Source organism: Brachyistius frenatus, unplaced genomic scaffold (assembly GCF_029030835.1).
Source record: "Brachyistius frenatus isolate BFR_SWC_R1_liver_20210118 unplaced genomic scaffold, ASM2903083v1 Contig_56, whole genome shotgun sequence".
Classification (NCBI taxonomy): Eukaryota; Metazoa; Chordata; class Actinopteri; family Embiotocidae; genus Brachyistius; species Brachyistius frenatus.
In genome coordinates, this window is record NW_027210655.1 from 1244991 (window position 1) to 1271979 (window position 26989).

General features: G+C 43.8%; 1 protein-coding gene across 3 annotated transcripts in view; it reads left to right on the forward strand.

The window, feature by feature from the left end:
• LOC138624866 (protein kinase C-binding protein NELL1-like) overlaps positions 1-23268 on the forward strand; it is a 247844-nt gene extending 224576 nt beyond the window's left edge. For 2 of the 3 annotated variants that reach the window (XM_069705430.1, XM_069705429.1), the window contains 5 exons: positions 3459-3599; positions 13884-14077; positions 19930-20106; positions 20540-20764; positions 21967-23268. In XM_069705430.1, coding sequence (XP_069561531.1) covers positions 3459-3599; positions 13884-14077; positions 19930-20106; positions 20540-20764; positions 21967-22017 — 788 coding nt within the window. In that variant the 3' untranslated portion in view covers positions 22018-23268. The remainder of the gene's footprint in view (positions 1-3458; positions 3600-13883; positions 14078-19929; positions 20107-20539; positions 20765-21966) is intronic. The other variant, XM_069705431.1, reaches the window with a different exon arrangement.
• The last annotated feature ends 3721 nt before the right edge of the window (positions 23269-26989 follow it).

A 26989-nucleotide genomic window follows, 5' to 3' on the forward strand; every position in this document is an offset into this window, starting at 1 on the left:
TAACTTGCGATCTGACTCGATCAGATTGGAAAACCTGACGATACTGCGTCTCACTCACAGGTAGTCGTAACCTGACTGCACCGCAGGCCTGTCAATCAAATGGACACTCCCCCTGAAAACATGTCTTTTTGATGCTTGTTTTGTAGTTAATGACGGGATGATTTTCACATGGATTGCCAGAAAACGAACAAGTAATGACTTTAGCTAACAACACCAAGGTAACTCTTGAGTTTTGAATTTGTTTGAATTAGAATTTTATGAGACAAGTTGAATGGGAGTCTATGGAGCCGGAGGATTTCTGGAGCCAACCTCTAGTGGCGCTGTGTGGTATTGCAGTTTAAGGCGCTTCCACACGAGCCTACTTTTTGTATACCCAGAAGCTACGTCCACTTTCATATACAGTCGATGGAATAAACTTGAGAATTGAGAGGGCAATGCCGCAAATTTAAACAGTTTAAGTATTTAAATAGCGTCTCTCCTTGTTGTAAAATGTAGGTGTAACAAAATGTGGACCACGATTAAAACATTTTTTTGCAACAACAAATTAGAAGTGTAAAAATGAAACCTATTAAATTGTACCGGGGTCAGTAAATGAGGTTGGGGGAATCAAATGGCCACAGGGTGAAGTCATTACACCATTTAGCTTGCACCAGCCCGAACATATGCACGGATGCCCCCTCGTGTAACCGCGCAGCGCTGCTCTTTTTGCAGAAGGGTTAGCTGCTCTCATCCACCAATCGCCTTCAATCTTGGTATGTTTCAGTGGGATGTCAGAGAGGGAATCTATCTTTTTGGTGTAACTCTGACCGGACCTTTGACCCGAGAGGCTGACAGAGGGCGAACCTCCCGGCAGCTGTCACATCTTATTACTACCTACGGCGCTCAGAGCCAACTACACAACTACAACAACACACTGCTAAACGGCTCAACTTATGTGTGTGTGTGTGTGTGTGTGTGTGTGTGTGTGTGTGTGTGTGTGCGTGCGTGCGTGTTCTTTAAGACAAGGCAGAGTTATCAATGTGACTCTAACAAATTGGGCTGGAGCAGCACAAACATGATCATAACACAAGATCAGAAGGCCAGTTTATTTTTATTATCTCAGTTTTTCTTCGCAAAATATTACGTAAACCTCACTGGAACCCTGGAACCCTCAAATCTGTTTTATCTCTACGGGTCCTGACCTCAATGCATCTCTCCTTTATCTAAAATTCACATTATTCGTGTAGCCTCTGAAATGGCCACGTCTGGGTTTGTGCTGATAAGCATACATTTTTGTGGAGCAGAATCTGTATTAGATAGACACAACTTTCTCAGAGTGAAAAAAAAAAACACAAACTTTGGTGAATGTGCAGACATTTTGGGAAATGTACTATGTTTGCTCTCTTTCCTTGCTTTTGTCTAGACAGATCAACATTATCAGCCGCGAGCATCTTGGGCAGATCAGATATCTGTCTGGTTTCATAAAAGTCAAGTTTAGATTCAAACAAGAAATGAGACAGACTGGTATTCACTTGAGAAATACAATCCACAGTGATTACGAAACGATTCAACTCTCACTATAAATAGCCTTCCACCAGCTCCACATTTTACACAGATTTGTATGTGATATCTCGTTCTCTAATCACAGGACACGCAGGGAAAGACACTGATATTGATATTCTCATTGGATTCCTGTTTTCTTTTTCATTTTTTTTTTTTTTTTTTTTAATCAGACCATTTTTTTAATTAAAATATTGGTTTTATGTGTAATTTATGACATTTACTGTCTCGGTAAATGTGTTCCTGTAAGAAATTAGACCCAAGCTGTTTCTGTATCACTAGTGTGGGTAGAACTTTGTCAGAAGTAGATTTCACCATTTACTTCCTTTTTTTTTTTTTTTTACTTCCTTGTCAAGTAGTCTTAATCAATGTTTTTTTTTTTTAAGTCCTTTAACACAGAGTTTGCAGACACAGAGTCGAATCTAACATTTACTGTCTGGGCCACAACAGTGGGGTCACCGCGGTCAATGACTTCCTGTAGCGGTTACAAATTAAAAGTCTTTTGTTCAAACTAAAAGTCATCTAACGTTTCATACAGCCACATACTACGTTTTGGCCTCGTCTTGTATTCACCTGTATGTTGATGTTCATCTGATACATGATTGAAATAACGTCTGTCGGCCTCAAAATTTGGCACACATGATTTTTCATCGGCTATTTGATTCAAATCCTCGGGCCTGGTTCAAATCGCTACAGTTTATAGTTTTAATTTGAAATCTTTTAAATCAAATTTTAACTGGGAGAATTGCAACTACTGAAACTAACCTGAAGAAATTGGCTAGAGAGAAGGTCTAACACTCACTTGGTGTGTTGTTTTTTTTTAACTACATATATGAACTATAGCGCATTGTCCTTCTTTACTCTCATGTGGAGAAAAGTACTTCAAGGTAGAGCCCAGCTGTCATTAAGGAGAGCAGGAGATGAACAAAACACAGATTTCAGTAAAAGGATGGATTTTGATTGGCTTATATTTTAGTCGATACTGACCCGATAAAGCCTGCGCGAATCAGCCCTGATAAAATACCCGGGACTGTCTAAGGACATCTTCAGGTTTTTTTTTTCCCAGATGTGTTTTAGCTGACAAACTGGCACAAATGTCACGTGGATTGAATTGAATTGAATTGAATTTGACAGACCTTTTTTTTTTTTTCAGTTTATATACTGACAAAACTCGACAACTCCTGCCAGCCTCTAGGAACTGTCGTTGAATCCATCACATGATATGAAAAACACCTGGCGGTCCGGCTCTGAACTACTGCACTGTTTCTTGTTGATCTGCTCCAGGTGTAGACATGACAGTTAATGAGCAGTCCCCCCCCCCACACCTCCCGCTGCCTGTCACTGTTTGCGACAGTTAGCGCGTACGTGATTTGAAGGAATGACTGAAGGTCACACTTTTACCAAGGTGTGTGCACAGGTCGAGTTTTACAGCCAGATGCGAGGGAGCTGCAGATGAGGAGCAGAGCTCACACCATACATAATGGATTAGAGAGACTTACTCTCCGGAGAAGGCGCGCAGACCTAACACCTCCGGGCTGGGCATGTGTGTGCACGCTGCACACCAGAGACAAAGCAGAGTCCAATAGAAAAAGGGGGAGAATGAGCAAAGAAGAAGAAATAGAAAAGAAGCATAAGGGAAACAACTCTGCCGGCAAAATGGTGGAGACTTTGATCCCCGCTGTGGCGATCAGTCCGCAGAAATGATGCCAATCCAATGTGGCCAAACGCTGACCCAGCTCTGCCGTCGCGCGGCCGGGTTTTGATCGACCTCCGCTGTTGCAAACCAGTGACGATCAAAGAACCGGCAAAGCATCAGACGACACAAATGAGCCTAAGTTTCAGGTTGGCGTTTTTTTGACGGCGGTAGTGGGTGATAACTTCCACCGACACTGATGTTACTCCCGTGTTTGTGTCCTCAGATATCGACGAGTGTGCGGAGGGCCTGATTGAGTGCCACAACCACTCCCGCTGTGTCAACCTGCCCGGCTGGTACCACTGTGAATGCAGAAGTGGTTTCCATGACAATGGCTCCTACCTGCTCGATGGGAGCTCCTGCGTCGGTGAGCATACATTGAACTGAAAACATCCTCGTTGCTGCTGGAAATACCAGCTCCTCCGCCACCGCGTGTCCACTGCCTAGCAACTATAGACTTAACTCCCCTTCCACTCTCCCAATTATTCAGGAATTATCAAGTCTCTTTTTTTTTTTTTGTATATTCCTTTGGTCTTCTACATGATTGCTTGATTGTTTCATTTTATCCTATGAAAATCTTGCGCGGAAACAAAAGCCCCGACTGTGATGTAACGTACATGCGCTCTAACGCGCCCTCCGACGGGTTCACAAGGAGGCTAATCAGAGGTCTTCTCACCTTCAAAGCTCGAGTTGTAACCACGCGGTGTGAAATCCACACACAACCCGTTGATGAGATATTCATGAGGGCAGCTTCGCCGCTATTAGACGTTGGCGTCTTGTGTCGTCTCGTCGCATTAAAGAGAACCAGCAGGCTTCTGTTTCCTATTTCAAAACGTTAGTGCTAATGATGCACAGCAAATGGTAACACGGGATAGTGCAGCGAGAGACCGGCTTACCTTTTTTTTTCTATTCACACTGGGATCAACTTGTAATATTTCCACATGTTCGGAGTGTTTCACAATAATACTGCGTGTTCACAGTCTCATACAGGAGCGAAGTTTCCTAAATATAAAACTGAGAGTCTATGGCCATATTAGTGTTTCTGTGTCGCTGTACACAGGTAAGATGATCACCCTCTTAGATTAGCTTGTTAGTTAGAGTAGCTGCAAACGGATCCGTAGCGCTGACATTAGCTGAACGTCATGATTTTTCATTAACCTTCTACTATATAAGAGCAGGAGCTCAGAACATCTAAATATTCCAGACTAAATCCGAGGCTCCATTTAATTTTTTTCCAATGCACCATTTTAAAGTCCCAATGGATGCGGCAAACAGGATGGCGTGGCTGAGTGAAACACATTTGCCGTCACTTAACCTTTCAATCAAAATGCAACATCAGCAGCCTGCTTTGATTTATTTACTTGGGAGGGGGACGTATGATTTCAGCAGATTTCCCCCAGAAAGTGGTTTTACATAAACTCAATTCTCAAGGAAAGTGATATAAAATTGATGTACTTTATATGTTAGACTTAACAGCTTCGTATCGCAAAACCATCCAGAAAATTGCGAAAGGAAGGCCCCACTGTGATTTCCTATAATCTCTAAAAGTAAGACATACTCTTTGTTCTTCATCCAATTAGTGATTTAAAGCTTTTAATTCAGATCTGGCTGTGGGCCATTACAACCTCTACTGCAAATATAATTAATGTTTTCTCTTGATAAACCTGAGATGAAGTTAAGTGGATTCAGACTCAAATCTTTTTGCACAAAATCACATCTAAGAGTTGAGCCTCCAGGCAGAGGAGGAGTCAGTCGTGTAAATCCAGCACTCGTTATTTCAGTATTTATCTGAGAGGTCATACTGCTGTCAACACAAAGCTGAAGAAAAGTTCAGCGGTGGATCAGTTCTTGATGTTTTATCCAGATATTATCCAGAGGACTTGGAGTGGAATGAATATTTCCCTCTGGTATTTATGGCTGGAAGTCCCTTTTGTGTGTCCAAGTGTGCGACACAAATGTGGCAGTGAAACGCTTGTAGCTTGCTCCTGCGCGGATGCTGGCTGCTGTGGTTCAGCTTGGACACAAATCAGCGACAACGGATTTCAGTTCCAAAGAGCTCTGTTGAATAAATTATCAGGACCTCCTGCAGGATAATCCACTTCTGTGCTGTGATCTTTATGTTCAGTATATTCCACGACACTGTTTCTGCATCACATCGTAGCTCCGCTATTCTCCGCCAGAAAGTAGCATTTTTAGCAAATAACTGATTAAGCATCTGGTACTTGGAACATGCAAATGAATACAAACCCACTAATGTTTCCATCCATCACGAAGGAGAAAGCAACGAATTTCCCAGACCCAATTTTCACTTCTGTTTGATACTCAGAAGACTTTTTACTTTAGAGTAACATTTCCACCTAAAATAACTTTTAGTCCCTTTTCAAGAAATTAAAATGTTCCTTTAGCCAGCTGCATTTTCTGAAGACCCAGAAAAGTTAGACAAATTAGTCATCTGACATATTTTGTTCTTCTTTTTCTAAGTTTTAATTGCGGTTGGCCACTTGTAGGTACATTATATTACATTAACGCCACCTATACCTGAGTGTGGCACAGTGTTTGTACGCAATAAAAAATACAACCTGCACTTCGTCATCAATCTGCTGTATGATGTTTTCTGTAGTTCCAAGTTCATGGTTCCAAAGCACCGTAAACAAATTCAAACTGGTATGCAGCCACAAACTTTGCGGTTCAACATGGCCCATCCCCCAAAGTTCCTGAACTTTGGAAAGTGCTTACCGCCTGAGCAGGAACTGTTTAGGAGGGTGAAATAATCTCCTCGGATCTTAATTTAGACCGTGGTGCTTGTGGTGGAAATGCAGTCGCAGGAAATGAGTCCCTCAAAACATTCCTAGTTCCAAGGGAAAGTTCGTATAGTGGAAACGCGACTTGCGTGTTAGATTTAAAGATATTCAGCTTTGGCGACTCCTAGTGGCCGTACCACTAAAGACAATAGTCAAGTTTCACTACAAATTTACCGCAAATTTGAACAAGAATTCAAATGCATGTGTTCAATGGCTCAACGAGAAAACACCATTGAAGAACTGAGCACAATTAGATGTCTTTAATTAAAGGGTGACCTTCAAAACTTAAAATAATGAAAACAAATTGTATAACTTGATAGAAATATGGAATTTATGTTTCACGCAGTTGAGGAAGGATGCAGTCTGTTTTGTTCCATATGCTTTACAAATGTAACCTCCTGCCACTTTCCACCGTTTCCATTGCGTTTCATTGCATTTTGCCAATCTTCCCACCTCTGCCAAGTTTGTTATACTTGAAACTTGTTTCTCCTTAATTCTTACTTCTCCCATGTGCAAAATTAAAATGTGTTTAAAACAGATGGCTGGAAACCCACTGGGGTTACTTGTTTTTCCAACAAAAACTTGCCACCAGATTGATTTAAAATATTATCGCATAAATAATTGACAGGTAACTCATATTGGCAGTAATTGACTCAAAAAGTCCCCAAGTCATTTGGACATATACTAACTTGTTTGTGCTCTGTCATCAGAGGCTTTCAGGAAGCATGATAAATATGATTTACACAATGTGATTAATGAAAGCACTTACACTGACACACACTTTACTGCATGTGTATGTTTCTGTTGCAGGATGTTTTCCACCTTTTCTCCCTGCACTTTTTAAGTATTATTAAGCTGGAAGGCCAGCCGGGGAAATAAGTACAAATGACAATTTAACACAATTTGTTTCCCTTCCACAATACCCCTCTCACGAGTCAACCAAACATAAAGAAGCAGTTTTTAATAAGAAAGTCGGCTCAAAGCAGGAAGCAGCAGCACCAGCCAGTTAACCACATCATGAGCTGCATGTTGGCAAAAAAAAAGTATGTGATGTCCATGCAAGACATAGCAGAGAGGGATGAAGGGATGAAGAAAAAAATGGATAACTTAAAGTGTCTTGGTCTGTGCATGAAGATAATTGTGTAATTGCATCTGGTAAAGAGGTTAAGTCGCAAATCAAAAGCCCAAAGTGTTGCATTCACATATTATTTTCTGTAAAAACCAAAGGCTTTGGATTGAAGGAAAGAATCCAGCTTAAAGTCAAGTGTTAAATTTGGTTTTGCCACAACAGCAACTTTGGGAATTAATCAGTGTTGGTGGATGTGAGGCTGCGTGGTGATGCAGCTCCGTCGCCTCGTAGCAAGAAGGTGTTTCTGTTTGCATGTTCTCCGCTTGCCTACGTCGATTTCCTCCCGGACCTCCGGCTTCAGTCCAAACATAATGTATGCATGTTGGCTTTATCAGTGCCTCTTAATTGAGCATGGGCGTGAACGTGAGCGAGAATACTTGTCAGTGTTACTGTGTGATGGTTTGTCGACTTGTCCAGTCATAGACAGATGAGCTCCAGGAATGGATAATGGATGGATGGTGCATGTGAGACCTGTGAAAAGGGCTTTCATTTTAACAATTGTGGTTTTTCAAATGAACGAATGAGTTGTTTGTTGTAATGTTGGCGCAAATTTGTGTTTGGCACATGCATGTAGCAACTGGCTGTTGGCTTCGGCGTGGTGCTGTTCTCTAGATCCTGTTGGAAGTCATTTATATTTTTAATTGCTAGAAGATCCAATCAAGCATATGTCATGCATAGAGACAAAGTTGTCATAGTGGCATTCGAAGCCTCGTTTTTTTGATCCTCTACTGTTTGCCCCGTTAACGTTACTCCATTACGTGTTAATACAACTTCAACACTTATCCATTTAAAATTAAAAGCCCTTTATGATTTTAAAGATACATTTCTTAACAGGGCTTTTATTGTCAACATTTGCATGAACCTGTTGTGACTGAAATTTTACTCTTTAGATAAAGAATCGAGGATAACAGTTGAAAATTGCAGAGTTATATTCATGATTTTATCAAATTACAGCGATGGATGCAAACTTGCCACCAACAGTGGTTACACAACCATAGAAATGAGCCACAACTTAACCTTGTGCCACGTGTGACGCAGGTGCGCTGTGGTACTTAAACAAATAGCACTACAGTTCCGCCCACTGGTAACACAAGAATCTAGAAGAGTCTTTTATCTGAGTGCACTCTCACCGTTTGGGCATGAGAGGTGCTATTCATCAAGTGTCACACAGCCACTTCACACATGTCCACACTGTCTTTTTTTTGTTGTTGTTTCCCTCCATGTGAGGAAAATATGTCGAGATAAGCAGCGCCGTCAACGGGAGCTGCGGTTCCAATTAAACTGAGCACTGTCTCGTTCAATTCTCTAAGACATCTCGTTCTTCGTAGTTATTGGCTTTTCACACAGTCAGGGCCACATCAATTTAATCCTGGTGGTTCTTTAATATTACTTATAGAGCAGCGTTCACGAAGAAAACCCTGGTGAGTGGAAAGAATTGTGGCATTTTCATTTCCAGTTCTTTGGTAAGCTCGCCAAAAAAATTTCAACAAGATTTCAGTCAAAACACGTTTGGGTTAAAAAACACAGGGGAAAAAAAAAGAGCATAAAACAGTACACAAAAACCTTAAAAATACATAAATTGAAATAAAGAACTTTCAAAACAAACAAACTTTGATGAAAACTTTCAAAACAAATAAATTCGAGTCCTCGTTTTGTATTTCTGTCTGCAAAGTTTCCCCAGCACCCCTCATAAATCCCGTCTAGTCTCTGAAAAATGGCTTGTTCACAGAAATAAATAAAACATTATTTCAAAGTTTTATTGTCATATTCTACATTCTGGTTCCAGTCCAAAAAAATTTAAACCTGCGCTATCGTTGAGTAAAGATCCTTCAAATTGAACAGTATAAAGACTTTTTTTTAATTATTTTTATAAGCTACATTTCATTATTTTGTGTTTTGTTCTCATCCTGGCTTTTTTTTTTTTGGTGTTTTGTGCATACTGAGTTGTTTCTTTATGTGTTCCAATGCACTGATGCGATATATCAACATTGTGCCGCGGTGACATAATGCGCATTAATATTTCAGTATGACATATTGTGACAATTAGGAGTTGCAATGCGTTGTGTGCATTTGACACAACACGGTGTCGCGGTTTCTCATGTTGGACCTCATTTGTGCCGTCTTTTGTTGCGGTGCCGATGTGCTGAGCCGACTGTGCCTGCAATACATTTCCCTACATCTTGTTGTGTTGCAGTGCATACTGTTGTTGGCGAGGGGCAGAGCAGCTGCAAGCGGCAATCTTTTTTTTTTTTTTTTTTCTTCATGGCTTTGACTGAAAGCTGCATGGGGCTGCATCTCAAAAACACATTTATTGTGCCGAATGCTTCAGGGGCGACAGGTGGCTTTAATAAACAGATTGTGAATAAAGATGAGGATAATACACTGTAAACTCCCACCGTCTCCCTCAGAGACGGGGTTCGTGCATCATTTTCTCTCTCTCTCTCTCGGCGGTGTGCATGACCTTTCCATATGGGCCGCCTGGAGACACACCAAAGAAATATAATTTAAATACTGAAATACTAAGCTTTCTGATGCCGTCTAATTACCAACGTCTGTCAGAAGGATTTACTTCTTCTTTTCTTTTTTTTTTTGTTCTGTGTCGACGCGCGAGTGTCTGTTCCCGGGTGAACGTGTGTTGTCGTGTGCAGACACCGGATTAGCGCCTTCGTGTGTAACAGCACATGTAGGTGTGAGTGGATGTTCGGCTGTGCTCAACTGGTTTCTCCAAAGGGCTTTTTGCTTGTAACACTGTCTTCTTTGCAGCCCGCATGCACGAGTACGCCTCATCTGCGAGCAGCAGCTTGTGGCTGAATGTGGTGAATGTAGCATGAAGAGCATTAATCCTCCACCAGCAGAGGTACAGTATGTCTGACTGGCTGATGGGGATTTCATTTAGCGTATGCAAATAGTCCTTCGCAGGCACAATGAATTCTCGGAGGAGCCGGTTCTCCTCTCTCCCTCGCTCTCTCTGAGACTCGAAACTGCAACCAATTAGGGCGTACGCTCAGCAGTGTCACCCGGTATTGTTGTGGGTGGTGCGGCTACAGCGTCGGCCGAGCATCGTGTCCACCCAGAGGACGTCTGCCCGCTGGCTGCTACTTATCATTCTCTCATAAGAGAAAACAAAAATCTACGCTGCATAATGTTCAGGGACAGAAAATGCCGCCGCGCGAGTCGTGTATTTTTGTTGCTTACAACATCACAGCGATAAAACAAAGTTTCTGTTATTAGCTTGTAAGTATTGATTAGGATGAAGCGCCTTATTTTCTTTCAGCTGCGTGGCAAAGCAGTATAAACTTTACTCAGTTCCCTGAGTGTACTGTCTCCTTATCGAAGACAAACACCAGCGCCCACTACCACGCTTGTTAGAAACTGAGACTCTGCAAGAGTCTGAGAACTCCTACACCGTCTAGTCACTCTATGGACACACGATATACAGTTCAGTAAGGCTTATTCCAAGCATCTTTTTATATATATATATATATATATATATATATGTGTGTTTTTATAAATGTCAAAAAATGTGAATAAATATTTCTTATTTCTGAAATACGACCTGAAAGTTCAGGCTCATGTAATTTTACACCAACAGCACCCACTGAATGCAATGAACCACAGACTGTAGATGAAAGCGGTCGAAGCTTCCGGATCTAAAAAAATGGTTCCGATGCAGAAGTCCCTTAAGCCGCGATACCACCGAGTGCCACTAGAGGTTGTCTCCAAAAGGCCTCCGGCTCCACGGACACCCATTCAAATAGTCTCACGAAATACGAGGGCAATACATTTTCTTACGCGTTCTTTTGGTTTCGTTAGCTAAAGTCGCTCCTTACTGGTTTTCTGGCGGCCCATCTGAAAATAATCCCAAAGGGTGACGTCACTGCCGGCTGCCGTTTGCAGTGGACGGGGCAGACGCAGTCGAAGTCCAGTCGGGGGGGGGGATGTGATGATCTGGAGAATCACATTTGAATGCGTGATCAAATTTGCTACTTTTCTCAAACAAAACGATCGCAGCGCGTCTGACGCTGTGCATGAAGGCGTGTTTCACCACCACTGATGACTGGGTTTCAGAAAACACCCAAGTGCACTTGAAAATGATAAAGTGCAGTTCAGACGTAAGAAAGCTGAGACAATCATGTCATGCTCAGTCTGACATTTACTGGGTTGACTTTTGAGTGCCCGAGGGAAACGTTGATAAGACGTCGATGTACGGGCATAAGCGGGGGGGGGGGGGGAAACCGAGGTGTGGAAATCCAACTTCTTAAACATCTTAAAGCAGATGGTATTTTTTTTTTTTGGGGGCCGTGCTGCTGCTCACAGTGGGAAAGCAACGCTAATAACTAACAAATCCACCAATTCCATATTTGGATTATTCCAGGGTTTCTTCTTCTTCTTCGGGTCTTTACTCATGCAGCACCAGTGGCGTGCTGACAGTGTCGTGTGGGTGTGATCGATGTCTGTAGGCAGCAGCTGCTGGCGGGGGAGAGCAAGAGCGCCTGTCGAAGGGACTTTGGTCCATTTCTCTCTGAACAGCTCACATTTAGTGAGGATAAAGAGAGTTAAATGCCATGGCCTCATAAAAGGTAGGGACGGACATTTGGCTCCCTGTTCTCTGCGCCGCGTTGATAAAGGAAAAGTAGATGAAAATGCCATCGACCCTCTCTGTTCATGTCAGTTATTTTGGTCTGGAGGGGGGTTGGGTGTGTGTGTGGGGGGGGGGGGCGGTGGGGAGCTGAGTAGATCTTTTGATGATTCAGCTGAATCCACAAAGAAGAATGCAAACAGACGGATTGAGACTATGAGACCAGTATTTATGTATGCAAACTATAATCAGTAGATACTGGAATGATGTTTTAAATACGACCTCATTTCCTTCAAATCATAATTCAGAATTTTGTGCATGTTTTGTTATAATTCATTCAATCTGCTATCTTTTAAAATATGCGTAAGGGATAACAAAGACCACACAACGCTTTCGATTTGGGGCTGAAACCCGAAATATATAGAAAATCCACACATCTTATGTTTCCTTTTCTTTTAAGAGACCGTGCGTCCACATATGAGCGCATCACATTTTGGGGTTTTCTGCACCTTATACTTCATTCTGCTTCACTTAGATGTCTTGAACTCATTAGTGGACAGCTTTTTCCTCTGTGCCATGAAGCGGTAGTAAAAGCACAATACACGTGACAATCTCTGGCAAAATGTTCCAGGGCCAAGATAAAAGTGGAAAGGGTACAACAACATTTTGGTTGAAACTTGTTTTTTCCATGCTTGATAACTTTTGTAGTCTGATATGGACTGCAAATTTGACAAACTAACAAGCTGGGAAGCTGCTAATTAGAAAGCTCTTGTTTCGTCGATGAGTGCAGTACATTGGGACTTTATTTAGCCCAGTCGTTCATGTAACGTGAAGGTGTTAAAGTAGGTGACGTGACTTGAGAAGATGGAGGAAGAAACCAGGAGTTTGCGAGAGAATAAACGGTTCTGCATGTTGCACAAATTAGATTGCGTCCACTAAATTAAATTTTATATTATTATATGACACATTGTCAGGGCAGGTTTCTCTGTCAGGAGCTGAAAGACTGCAGTATGGAGCGAAAAAAAAATTAAAAAGAGTTCATCAAATCATAAGGCTTTTATACGTGTTGCTACTTTGTTTTTGCACGGCCCTGCAGCCACGTTCAAGCATTGAAATAAACTGTTTTATACTTTGTTACACGTTCGTTACTTGATTGTTATTACGGCAAAATAAACCAGTTCTCCCAATAAGATCATATCATTTTTGTTCAAAAACTTCTTCCTGTTCAAAAACAATGCTTAGTTTTTATAGTTATGTGCTCCCACTAATCCCAAATAACTCGTAAGAATCAAAAATGCATACCAAATTAAAGGCCAGGTCTTGGGAGGTTAACGCTACGTTATGAAGCAGCATGTAAGTGATAATAGACGTAAAGCTCCACTATTAGTTTGCGGGAATTGGTTCAGTAAATTAAAGAAGAACGATGTAATAACTGAGGGCTTTTAATTTGAAGGACTGATTGAATAACTTGAGGGCTAAAATGTATATTTGTGAAGGTGATGAATTATTGCAAAAGTTACACATGATGCCTGGAGGTTCCAGAGTACTGAGAGGAGATAGTAAAATAAATTAAAAAAAAGGTGCACGTACACTGTATCTACTTCAAAGTTATTAAAGGTAAATATTTCCTTGTATAGAAAGGGGTGCATCATGTGCGTTTGATGTCTCCGACGCTGCCGCCTGAAAGAATGCTGGCACGTTTCCCCGGATGACATCGCCAGTAAACATAATCCGTTAATTATGATTTATCAAAACTGTATTCGTACTGAGAGAAACACGTCTTTCTACAAAGAGGTTTCTGGCTCCAAGAAAGTTCTCAAATGTTGCAAAACAACGAATTGCCTTTGTTATGTCGCTTAAAAACAATCGGAGAGCCAAATGTACCCCGTTCTTTTATGTATTTACAAATAAATGGGACTGATCTTATGCTAAGCTAGAAAAAAAAAAAAAAATGAACGATCAAAACTTGTAGAAGACCTTGCATGAATATAAACGTACCCGATGCCGTCTGCTTCCACTTCTCATCGTTCTCTATGTTCTCGCCTCACACACACACACACACACACACACACACAATGCCACCAAAACATAATTTTCCCGACACTGACATTAATTTACCGTGACTTTCTCTTTGCCTTCCAGACGTGGATGAGTGCAGTTTGCAGACACACACCTGCTGGAATGACAGTGTGTGTGTGAACCTCCCGGGAGGATACGACTGCGTGTGCACATCTGGTCCGGGCTGCAGCGGCGACTGCCCGCAGGAGGAGGCAATCAGACGCAACGGAGAGGACTGGAAACCCAGCTTCGACCGCTGCGCTATCTGCTCCTGCAAGGTAGAGAAGATGAACACGTGCACATACTTTTACTATTATAAGTGAAACTGTTGTTCACAACCTAGCGGAGGATCTTCAAATTAAAGGGTTTTTACAACAGTTATGATCGAAAACTATCTTTTGCAACTTCCTGGAACCGGGGCTGTTAAATATGGAGTTCTGGTGAAAAAAACAAATGGTATTTACTGAGAAACGAAAAACATATTAAGAACAAACTTTTAATTTCTAGCTTTCAAATTTACCTAGTGCCAGTTTTAATTGTCAACAGATATATTTTGGGGGGGAGTGTCAGAAAAGACAGAAAGGAATAACAGAACCAACCGATGCTGGAGACGATATGCAAGATATTTATCAAAACATTGACAGTCCCTGATTTTGTACAGGGACTGTACAAAACAACTAATTCAAGTTTACTTAATTTTAACTCAGTGGATTACATCCGTAGACTGTATGTCAAAGTGAACGAAGCCTCTGGCTCTGAAAAAATGAGGTCAATGCCGAAGTGCTGTAAGGTGTAATACCATCGGGTGCCACTAGAGGTCGGCTCCATAGACTCCCATTCAACTATTCTCATAAAATTCTAAGTCAACAAACATTTTCCACAAGTTATTTCAGTTTTGTTAGCTAAAGTTACTCCATTTTATTAGTTTTCTGGCGGTCCATCTAAAAATAATCCCGTCATTAACGATAAGATAAGCATCAAAAAGCTAATTTTTTTTTTCAGGGGCGTGTCTGTTTGATTGACAGGCCTGTGGTGCAGTCAGGTTACGGCTATCAGTGGGCGGGACGTCGTATCGCCGGGTTTCCAATCAAATCGAGTCAGATCCACCGCTCGCTCCTCCCCCACAGCTCGTCCAAATATGGTCACGTCCTGCTCCAAACCTCTCCGAACCAGCAAAGATGGCGCCGGCCAAAATCCGAACTCGAGGCTTCGTAACGGCCGTTCACGAATCGACGGGTGACGTCGCTGCTGGTTGCCGCCTGATTACATTTGTTTAATCCGGGATACCTCTGAGCAGCGGGGATCCGTCATGTTTTCCTCCCCACTCAGTGTAACAACACATGCGTGAAAACACAAAATGTGAGAGAGGTGGGATGAGTTTCATAAATAAACAATGAAGAGAAGAGAGCCTGAACACGGAGCACTCTGGGATCATTTCTATATTTTCATCCGACTTCTACTCTCGCTGTAATTTCAGCAAATGGATTCTCCTCTTTAAAGAATAATGTCCTTTTTTTTTTTTTCGATCTACAGCTTTGTAGTTTGTTCCTCTCCGTGCTTTCGGTCAGTGGCTGCCGCTGCTTTGCACTGTTTTCCCGGCGTCTCTGAGGTCGGCGGTGGCAAGGAGAAAGAGAGGGGAGGTCGGAAGCCAGCCTCATGAATACGCATCGTCTCCGTTCGTGCATTCAGAGTTCACGTTAGTTCAACGACTAAAGCTTGCCGCCGTGACACGCGACAGCAAAGGAATTGATACGGGAGGTTTGGGGGGGGTCAGGGAATTGATACACTTCCTCACTCGCAGGGAAAGGACAGGTCAATGAAGAGAAATGTGTTTTAAAGCGCGATCAGACGGGTCGTGAACAAACAAAAACGTTTAGCTCGATCAGCTAAACCGCGATTATTTAGCCGTCATCTGTTTGCAACGGTTCTAAAAAAAAATGCGAAATGTCTGCGATCACTGCGACCTCGGGAACAAACGTCTCGCCGCTCCCATCTGTTTATCATTAGCCTGCGTTACACTCTGTCAAATATTTGTGCAGCTTGATGACTTCCTTTGTGCTCGGGGGGGGGGGGGTCAGAATGAGGTGATGCGCCGAGGCTGCAGGGGGGAAGTGAGATATTGATCAGATTTGTCTTTGGGAAGGAAAGGCTCAGTGAGCGAGATTAATATGAATTCAGAAAGACGGAGGGTTGTTTGGAATAAAATGACGGGCGAGAGCGGTCGTTCCAGCGACGCCTCATCAGCGCGCTTAAAATCCAGATTTACGTTTGACTTCCGTCTTGTTAAAATACAACAGGTGAACTAAGGCGAACGGGACCCTTTAAATCAAGACATCCCCTGCATAGCGAAAAGAAATGTGCAGCTTGCGTTCCATGTTTTACTGCTTAAGTGACATAAACAAGAAAAACTACCTTTGCTACTGGTTTAAAACATGAAATGCAGCATTAAATATTCATTCAATTGCCACTTAATGTAGGCGTGGGAGCTGTTCTGGTAAAAAAAAAAAAAAAAGAGATAGAGGATAATGGAGCTGGGGATCGGCGTTCAGGACGACTTCGGGATCGACGCTTCTGCCGGTTTCCGTTCTGGCTGTCGAACCGGGGGCTGAGCGAGACGTGCGGGATAATCGCTGCGCGAAAAGAGACAGTTGATGTTGACGTCGGCGGACGAACGCTGAAAGCCGCCGGCCTCGGTGCTTTACCACGAAGCGGGATTCGCGGTTATCCCGCTGACTCCGGGTGCACCTCTGGGTTTTCTGTACCAACGTAGCTGGTTCGCTTCCTCACCGGGACACATCGCCCGTGGCGGCTCGTGCCGCAGAGATAACCTTCTCCGGGGCAGGTTATGTCCGAGATACGGGATCAAAACGAACAAAAGCGCCGCATTACTGACCAATCAATTCTCTCGGTAAAAAGGTCGTCACCGATCGTAGAGGATCCCGTGGAGCTTTGTGTGCTGACAGCTAAGACGGTCCTCTGCGGAGGGTTCGCGTGCCGGCAAACCTCTGTCGGCTTTCCCCCGGCAATTTTTATATTAGATATGGATCACACTTCTGTGTTCTTTGCTGATATCATCCTACAACAGAGACTTGCTGAAGCACTAAAGCCTCGTACTTGTTGTACATATAAGATATGACAGTAAGGCAACTTATCGATTGGAATTATGTTTTGTGTTTATTTGCTCCCCGGTCCGTTTGACACCGTTTGACTGCGGGTGAAAGAAAAAAAAACTAAAACTGTCAAACACTTCATGGGAATAAATGAATTCTTAGATGTAGAATACACCTCCTCTTCCATGTGAACGTGCTCAGAGCTTGATCGGGAAACCCTGGGTTGACGTAGCGAGTTAATAACCAGTGACGACTTCCCGCCATCTCGTATGTCAGGGTTTGTTAAGCCAGATAACGGAAAAGATATCCCGGGTATGTTGAACCTGCTGCGTAGTACGGGCCTCTGGTCAGCCCCCAAAAAATGGCTGTAGTGTGCGAACAGAAAGAGAAAGAAAATATCCTGATGTCTGAAATTTGTAAATGAGAAGTCTGTCAGGGTAACTGAAAAAGACGGAGGTGTTAAGGATGGCGGCAGCGGGCAGAGAAAGAAAAAAGTTTGTAGCATATAAAATAAAAGTGAGACACTTGAGAGCTTTGCTCTTTTCTTTATTGAGGTTTCACCGAAGTTTGACGTAATGGAAGTTAAAAGTAGAAAAATAGATAACCAGATTTTTTTTTTAATTCGATGAAAGTTTCTAAAAGCCTCCTTAATCGAATACCCTGGAGATGAATTCCTCCGCTGAAACAATTCATACCTGACACTTGATTAAAAAAATGTCACCCGCAGTCGACAAATTCGTCATAAAGTCGCTGTCATCAAAGTTCTCGTAAAGCAGTTGTTGTGGTTAGCACAACTCTGCGCAGCATTGGCATGCAGGCCCGGTCTTACTCCCGGCCTTAAAACGAGCAGTCTGCCTTCGTATATCCTGCCAGCGAGGTAAAATTGGCAGTAATTTCCCCAGCAAGTCCAGGGCCGTAACTGTAAAGACCAAGGCCATCAGTACTGGCACCCCGGGACTCGGCAGTTACTGTAGCAGGACAATATGCATCGATAAAACATTGGCTCTGTATTGCCCTTTTAATGGTATGCAGAATGATTTTATGGCCCTCATACATTTTCTAACAGCCCTTTTATGTAACATTTTTACATCTCCATTACACCGTCGTCCCGAGGCCAGACAGGGCTGGCTGTGCTAAGTAAAATGGACCATAAAGTTTTCTCCAGGTAGAGACGGAGAGCCAGGGACACGGCGGCCGGGGAGGCTCTTTGGAGCTCGGTCAGATTCCTCTTGCGTTTGACTTTGCGTTCCAGCCCGGACGCCAAACTTTCGAGCACATTCAAGCCGTCATTTACAAGCTCTAATAAATTTGCAAGTTTGTGAATTGAGGTGGAAATTTGGTACAACATATTAAAATCCTTCAATGTTATGCTGGCCTTGAAGAGTCCGCCTAAATGGCCTCAAGTCTCGAACCAGCTCTTTGTCCAGAACGATGTAGCTCGAGTGCTGACCAAACGGAGAGAACATATTTAGCCACATTTAAAGTCATTGTACTGGTTGCCTGTTAGTTTTAGAATCGTTTTTAAAATGATTGTTCCGGTTTTTAAATGGGGGCACGGTGGTGCAGCGGTTAGTTAGCACTGTCGCATCCCAGTGAGAAGGTTCATGGTTCGAGCCTTGGTCGGGGCGTGGTTCGAAGCTTGACTGGGTTCGGTTCATGTGGTTAACTGGCGATTCTAAATTGCCCGTAGGTGTGAATTCAGAGCGCGCATTTGTATTTCTGTCTGTCGTTCTGTTGGACCTGCGATAGACTGGCGACCTGTCCAGGGTCGACCACGAAGGAACCCTGAAAAGGTGGGTGTAGATAATGGATGGAAGGATGTTTTTTTTTCTAAATCGTTGCATGGCCTGGCACCAGCCTACCTCTCAGACCTTCTTCAAAGTCATGCGCTCAGATCCTCCACCGCTGGTTATTCTCAGAATCTCCATTTAGCCTTTGCTGTGGAATAGACTACCTGGAGATCTGAGGGACTCCACTTCTGTGGACATTTTAATTGAGACGTTATTGTTTTAATCTATATTTTACAATTTTATGCTTGTTTTTATTCTATTTCTTAAGTCTTATCTTGCTCTTTGGAGCACTTTGGGATGCCTTGCCTAATGAAAAGTGCTAAATAAATCTCAGTTTAGTTGAGTTGAGGTAGCTTTGAGATCTTGATCATATCCCAAAGTCTTGGCTAGACTAGAGTCTTTGAATACTGATATACTTAATTATTTGTAGATTCTTTATCATTAACCTTATCAACCAGACTGATGAAAGCTTTCAGTTTTAGAGGTTGTTGAATGCTAGTTGACCAAAAACATTCTTTATTTTTTTTTACCTGTGCAAAAAAAAACCCATAAACTAACAACACCGGTGCAAAGTAAAGCTGACAGTTTTTATCACACGTGTTCTCCGTTATAATTCAGAGCGTACAGTATTTGGATTATTCCGATTTTCAGAGGTAACTGGTTTGTCTTTCTTTGCTGTTTTTTGGATGTTTTTTGGTGTCTTCCTGTCACCTGTGGCTGCCGTCTTCGTGGCGTGCTCAAGTGCAACTTTTAATATTGCCTTTACATAATTAGTGTATTTTACACTAATCACCAGAGTTCACACCCGAGAGAATTTTCCATTCCAAATAATAACGTTATTATAAGAAGTCTGTAACTCCTCCATCTTTGTCTCGGGCCTCCCTGTGCACACATACAGCATAAGCTGGTGCCTTTGTGGCCAAATGGTGCTGCGATTGCAATTTTTGCCCGCTTGTCAAAAACAATGAGGCATCGTTTCCATCAAAGTGAAAATTTGCCTCGGGAAAGCGTACAAGCTATATTTGTTCACATCAATATTTCATCTTTATGTGCACCTTTCTTTCATTTTGATATGAATCACAGTGAGTCTGAAGCCCTTTGTTTTATTTTTGTGTTGATAAAAAAAAAAATAATAATAAAATTGGCCCTCTTTCTGGCAGGGGCCTCGAGGGGACCTACTTTACAGTCACAGTCCAATTCTGTTTGACCCCTTGACCCTCGTCTGTGCAGGACGGGCAGACGTACTGCAGGAGGAGACCCTGTGACTGCGGAGACCCGGATGAGGATCTGTTTTGCTGTCCTGGCTGCGACAACAGGCCCAGCAGCCAGTGTCTGGACCAGAGCGGACGCACGCTCCACCGCAGCGGAGCATCTTGGATGTACGGCTGCAAGCAGTGCCGCTGCATGGTCTGTACATACGAATACACACACACACGCCCAGCTATTACACGCATTCTGCCCCGGCACATTTCAAAAGCAGACGTTCGTATTGAATCTCCGAATTTGGCACACGAAAAAAAAAAAAAAAAAAACAGCTCCGTCAGACGAAACGGACGTCACACAAAGACACAGAATCTCCCTCATCAGCGTGAGGATCGGACCGAGGCTTTGTTTAAAACCCCTTCCCGATCTGCTGGTGTGTGAGGGCTGAGGTAATTACCGCCTCTCTAATTCGAGACGTGGTAACACATCAGCATGTGAGCCGTACCTGAAAACACACACACACACACACACACACCATCAGAACAACAAAAAAAAAAGCCAACACAGTAACCCTCCTGTCGCCTTTCTTCTTCTTTTTTTCTTTTTTTTTTTTGTACCTTGGCCTGCGTCTCTGCAGGAGGGGGAGGTGGACTGCTGGCCTCTCGTTTGCCCTGTGTTGATGTGCGAGTACTCGGCGGTGGCGGAGGGCGAGTGTTGCCCGCGCTGCGTCACGGACCCCTGCCTGGCTGACAACCTGTCGTATGACATTCGGCAGACGTGCAAGGACCCCGCAGGCGTCGCCCGCCTCAGTGGAGACACATGGCATATGCCCAAATCACCCTGCGCCACCTGCAAGTGCAAGGTGGGTAAATGCAACAACAACCACAACAGTAGTCCATTTCACAAAACCAAATCCACAACAAATGGACAGAAATGCTGGTTTTTTTTCATTATTATTATTATTTTTTTTTTCTTTCTTATTGCCGTTGTATTTCAACGTGGCATGTTTCTTATTACCTCTCGAAAACACCCTTTTGAATCTTCAAGTTGGGGTTTGGGATATTGGCCCACGTCACCTTTAGCAGAGGAATTATTTTCTGAGATAGTCCAAATGAAAAGTGTGACACTGTGACAGCTGTTGACAACCCAGAGTAACTTCTTCGGAAACACATTACCGTCCAGTTTCTAAATTTTGCTGAGAGGCAAACATTCAAAATTCGATCCAGCTGTCCGCCCGCCCCCCTACAGCAGATAACGGTGAAACTTGAGTGGAGAGACACTACTTTAATGTTAACATCCCAAGCTCCCTCTTTATATTAAGTCTTGGTGGGTAAAGGCGAGTCAGACTCCCCACGGAGTCGTTACATCCGGCATGTACGAGAGGCAATCACGTAGTTCTGAGACTTCGCCCGTTTCTCGCGAATGGAGTGCAGCAGCCGGGACGCTATACCCTTCACGAGGACGTATTCCAAGTTTCATCGCTTGATCGTCATCGGCTCCTGAGTTACACGTTTTTTTTTTTTTTTTTTTACTGCAGCGATTTTACCACGCACCTGAAACTTGAGCGGAGAGAGCGCGCGTCAAGCTTTGTGTCAAATATTTGGGGAACTCGCAGAAATCACCGGGAGTCAAAACCGGCGGGTGGAGACGGTGGGGAGCGATGACTGCGGGCGACAAACCGTGTGGGAGAACCCGAGTGCCATCGTGAGGTTGTCGGAGTTTTTTTGTTTTTGTTGTTGTTTTCTCCGTCCCTTAAACATCTCAGAAAAATCACAGTCGAACTCCGCGCTGACGGTCCGACGCTGAGGGGGAAGGACAGCTCGGGCGCACGGAGCTGCCCGGTAAGCCCTCCCGACCCGAGACGCCTTCTTCTGTCTCGGGACGGTGACGTTCGTCTCCCCTCGAAAGCCGCTGCGCGCGCGTCGCGGCGGTGCGCTCCGTTTACGCGCAACAAAAGCCGTCTCGTAACCTTTTTGTTGCCCTCTCGTACAGTGCGTAATAACATACAAAATATCTAATGCTCTCTATCTCTTCTTCCCTGTCTTGTCATGCTGCGCCGTCCAGAACGGGAACGTCTGCTGCTCAGTGGATCTCGACTGTCTTCAGAACAACTAAGGCTCTCCTGCCCTCCTCCTCCTCTTCCTCCTCCTCCTCCTCCTCCTCCTCCTCCTCCCGTACTCCTCTCCTGCTTTCACTACTGGACTGCCACGCCCCCCCCCCCCCCACCCGCCTCCTTCCCCGCCCCCACCGTCCTCCATCTGACGACTCTTCCCCTTGGGACTCATTACAGACTCTCGCACACACGCGTGCATGCCGGTGTGTGCACCGAAAATACAAACGCGCACTGGGCGGACTGGGGCGTTGAGGCTGAGCTTTTAACGCCGTAACTCTGTCGACAAACTGAGCGTGTGCGTGTGCGTGTGCGTGCGCGTGTGCGTGCGCGCGTGGCTCAGGAGGAGACTGAGGCCATCGTCGCTCTCACCACGGTCACTGTGTTGTGTACGTGTCTTCGTATTTGATTCCATTTCACCGAATGTCTTGAGGAAACGTGTTTCGCGTCTTGAACCTCCGAGCGGGGAAGAACATGTGGACGGATGCTGAGGCTACTCCATCTCGTCCCTTTTGCCTAGACGTAGGTCCGCTGTTGCGATACAGAAATCTAGTCCGCGGGAAAGAAGAATTCAAGAGCGAAGGCGTCTCAGTCGATGAACTTTTTTTGAAGTAGTTTTCACGCGTTTGCAGGTTTATAGTTCTGTGGCGAAACATGCGAAGGTACAAAAGAAATGAACGGTGCAGAACTCACCCTGCACCCCGATTCAGAAACCGCACCCTGCGACGCCCGCGTTTCCAGACGCCCTGTGAACATTTCGGCCTGTCCCACTTTAAAGGATTCTCCACACGCGGCGATGAAATGCGGTCTCCTCGGAACAGGTGTGTATTACTGCCTTTAGACGCAGTCTTAGTACAAAGTAGTTCACTGCGAGCGTACTCCTGCCTTCAGTCTTCAGGTCCGTGAAATGACAAACCTTAAACAAATCGCATCCTTTCGCAGGATCGAAGGCGCCGAACGGGGGGGCCGGGGACGTAACTAGTGTCTGTCCTTTTGACCCATTAACGCTTTCCAACGCTCTCCTCTCTGATGAGGACGACTGCCAAGGTGCTGACGTACGACAAACGGTTTTTAATGTCGGTAAGCGCGTGGAAGCGGGAACGGCACCAACATCCCTGCAGGCCACAACAAGCAGCGGCCGTAGCTGTTGATTCGACCGACAGAACTCGCGGCGGGCTGTGCTTCTCCACCCCCACCCCCCCCCCCCACCTCCACCCCCTTCCCCCGCACCATATGGCACCCACAGTGGCAGAGACCGGGGGGGGGGGGGGGGGGAATTATGAAAAAAAAAAAAAAAAAAGAGAGAGAGAAAGAAAGCCGGACGGAGCGGGGGATAATTAAAGCCATGTCACGCACGCCTGGATTTGAGTATGCCAGGAGGTCACCGAGTGTTGAATCTGTTTACAGACAGCCGGGCTTATTAAGGCATGAGAGTCTGCTGGGTTTTTGTTTTTTTTTGTTGGGTTTTTTTTTGCTGCTGCAGTTCACACGTTCACAGCTCCGACGCTGCCCTGCTCTCCTGCCCTGTTCTCTCCTCCGACACCCCTCTCCATTATCCTCAAGCTTGTCTCGAGACCGCTAATGTTTCCCCTCAAGTGTCATTGTTGTCGTCCCGTGTGTCATTTTTGATTTCCCCCGCCTCCCCCCCCCCCCCCCCCCCCCGCCCCGAAACACCCCACAAGAAACCAGAAGGAATTTCTCACACCGTCTCAAAAGTTTGTGAAATGAGAACCGCCGCTGGCAAGCGAACTACGTGTTGTGTCATGAGACGATTGCCTGATGACATCAGAAACATGCCATGTTGTGAAAAAGTTATTTAGTCAACTTTTATACTGCAACGTTTTAGGCAATTAGAATAATTATAATAGTGATAATAACTGATCTTTTCAAAGCTGCTTCCAATAGTCGAGATCCTCTCGCACGCTTACCCCCCCTTTTTTTTTTTTTTTTTTTGTATCGTGTCTGCAGACAGTCGGCGCAGCTGCAGATAGCAGGACTCATTTTTCTACTTCAGAAGACTCTATTTGCTGCCTCAGAATGAGAAACAGCTTCCAGAGATTGAGATAATCCTCCACAGTGAAAATGAATCTTTCATTTGCTTTAGTCAAAGTTCCTTTCTATATGTGAAGAGAGGTAAATCAGTTGGGGCCCAAAAAGATATCTGTATTCCCCGAGGCCAGGGTTGACACTCTCTCCGACGCTTTTGAGACGTGATGAACAGAATCCAATGAGACCAGAGCAGATATCTCAGGGCAGGAAACACGCGTCTACAGAAATATTTCTGTATGTGTTCAATTTTGTCCCCTTCATTTGCGTAAAAAAAAAAAAAAAGTCAACTTCAATACCGTTTTTTTGAACGATACATTTTTTTTTGTATATCAATTTCACAAAATAGATTTTAACAAAAAGAAAATAATATCACGGTACAATTATTTCGTTTTTATGCATTTTAGAGGAGTAGATCTCTAAATGGCTCACATGCAAGTCACCGCTGGACGCTGCAATTTACCAATGTTCCCTAAACGTCTCACGTGCTATGGAGCTGGCCACCTGCCCACAGGAGTCTTAAAGTTACTGCAGCACGTGCAAAACTTAAGACAGATCTGTGGCCAAAAAAATTGTTTGCAAAGAGTGAAATAAGTCGTTCTAAGACAATAATAACTCAGTCAAGTTGAAACTTGAGTGATTTTATTGAGGCGGGCCACTCAAGTAGAGGCTACGTACGATGAATGCTCATGAAATATACTCCTGCGTGAACACGTGCTCGTGGAGATGTGGCCCGGGCATCGATATTTGCTGTGGCGAGGAATTTTTTTTTGATATTAGATTTACGCAGCGCTTAACCGCACAACATAACAACTGTCGGTAAAATAACTTTGGTGCATTTTTAATTGAAATTGTGACCAGATTTTATCGCCTTTAGAGTCTTCGAAAGTAAACATCACTGCCGCCCGTAAATCTTCCCAAATTGTGGTCATGTTTCCGATCCCATAAGAAACGTGTCTCTCGACGTCGTCGCGCGCGGAGCGCATTGTTTGGATCGCGAAACAGTGGCGCTCGTTTCACAAACGTTCGGCCTCCGGGAGCGAGGTGAGCCGCCGCCGCCGCCGCTGTCGGTTTGTCAGCCGCGACGTCCTCGTGTCGTCCTCGTTCGCCACCGCATCCCTCCCCCCCCCCCTCCCGTGTCTCGCCCGCGCGACTCTCCCGTGCACTCGTCTCCATTGTCACAACGCCTCTTGTGAAACTGAAACTGTCAACTGTGCACAAAGTACACACGCAAAGGAAAACAAGTGATGTAAATGGTATCTGTACCCATCCCAGTCTAACAGCAATCGAAAGCAGACATTTGTACAAAACCTCACTGAAAACTGTTGATTGATTTGATATGAAATATGACTACTGTAAAACACTATTTGCAAGTCTGTGTGCAAATGTTTTTACATACTGACGATATGATAAAATTATACAGTTTTTTAATTATCATTGTGTTCATGAATAACGTGTTAATTTTAGTGGACTACTTTTCTTTTTGTGGGATAGGTTCTGTTTTTGCTGTAAATACTGTGTAAAGGCACGGGTATTGTAAAGAGAGTAAGACTATGTGAATAATTCTCACTACCACAGCTTCTTAGGATCTGAGCGTTGTAAGCTGAATGAGAGAGAAGCAACATTTCTATTGTTTTTACTATTTCTTTATTTTTCTATTCTTGCCTTAACCCTTTTAGTATTTGTCATAGTTCAATGTCTTTTCACTACTTTAGGACAACGTTATGGATTTGACTAGCCTCTGTGTGTATGTGTGTGTGTGTATATACAGATCTCTGATCAGTGTCCCTCACTAAAAGCTGAAAGTCAACAGAAACACACTATGGAAGTCAAAATGAGCGTAGACGAGCGTCTGTTCCAGCAGACAAGGACCTCACTGCATCAACAAGCCTTTTTTTCTTTCCCTCCCCCCCCTCTCCAACATGTTGATATACGTTGTATGATTTGAACTGAAAAAAAACAACAACAAAAAAACTGAACTAGACAAAATAGAACTATGTACACATGTAAAGAAACTCAAATATTGAAGTGGAAAATGTTCTTGATTCAAAACAAAAGCCAGGCGTTGTATTTCTCCTTTAGTGTCTGTCTTTTTTTTTCTTTCAAAAAAAAAAAAAATGCAGTTTCCGAAGATCTTGGCGGAGGGGATCCCCAGGTCTGTTCATTGTTACTTCTCCAGATCAGAGTGGCCAACCTAACTGTACTCAAAGGGTTAAGTGTCATTTGAAGACTGTGTCGTGATAAGAGTTTGCTGTAAAAAAAAAAAAAAAAAAAAAATCTTCAGTTAATAAATATTTTAGTTGTTTACTTTATTATTTGTGAGTATTTTTGGCTTTAAAATGCGATGATGACAGTGATGGCGGTTTAACCTGCAGATTCATGCTTCCGGAGTAAACGCCAAAAGACTTTGGCACGATTACAACAAATGGCCGAACGGCTCGCCAACGTGTCGTCCGCTGGCAGCTTAAATGAAAGCAAAACACTTCAAAAAAGTGAAAAGCCAGTACTGGAAAAAGCCTTTCATGTTTCTACTTTTATCGGTACTGCTGTTTTCTATTTCCTCCAGGAAATGTATGAAAGGCTGCGTGGCAGTAAAGATAAGTACATCCTTTTGATGCTTTAATGGGGTGCTGCAAGTGCCTCTAACTGGAGCAGGTACAGCAGCGCTTTTGATGCTACGCTGGGAGGAACGTGAACGCTTGATGTTTCACGTTTCTCTGCAGCACCGCAATCCACAAAAAAAAAAAATACACACTTAGAGCACCTGAAATTATACAAAATACACAAAATTCCCTGGAGTGCAGGTATTCCCAAAATAGCACCAACTTTTCTCGACGGTTTTCTGACACCGTTCGATAACTCAGCCAATATGAATGTTGATGATTGAAATACTGAAATCCCTCTTTTAAAACCCCACTATGGACATATAAG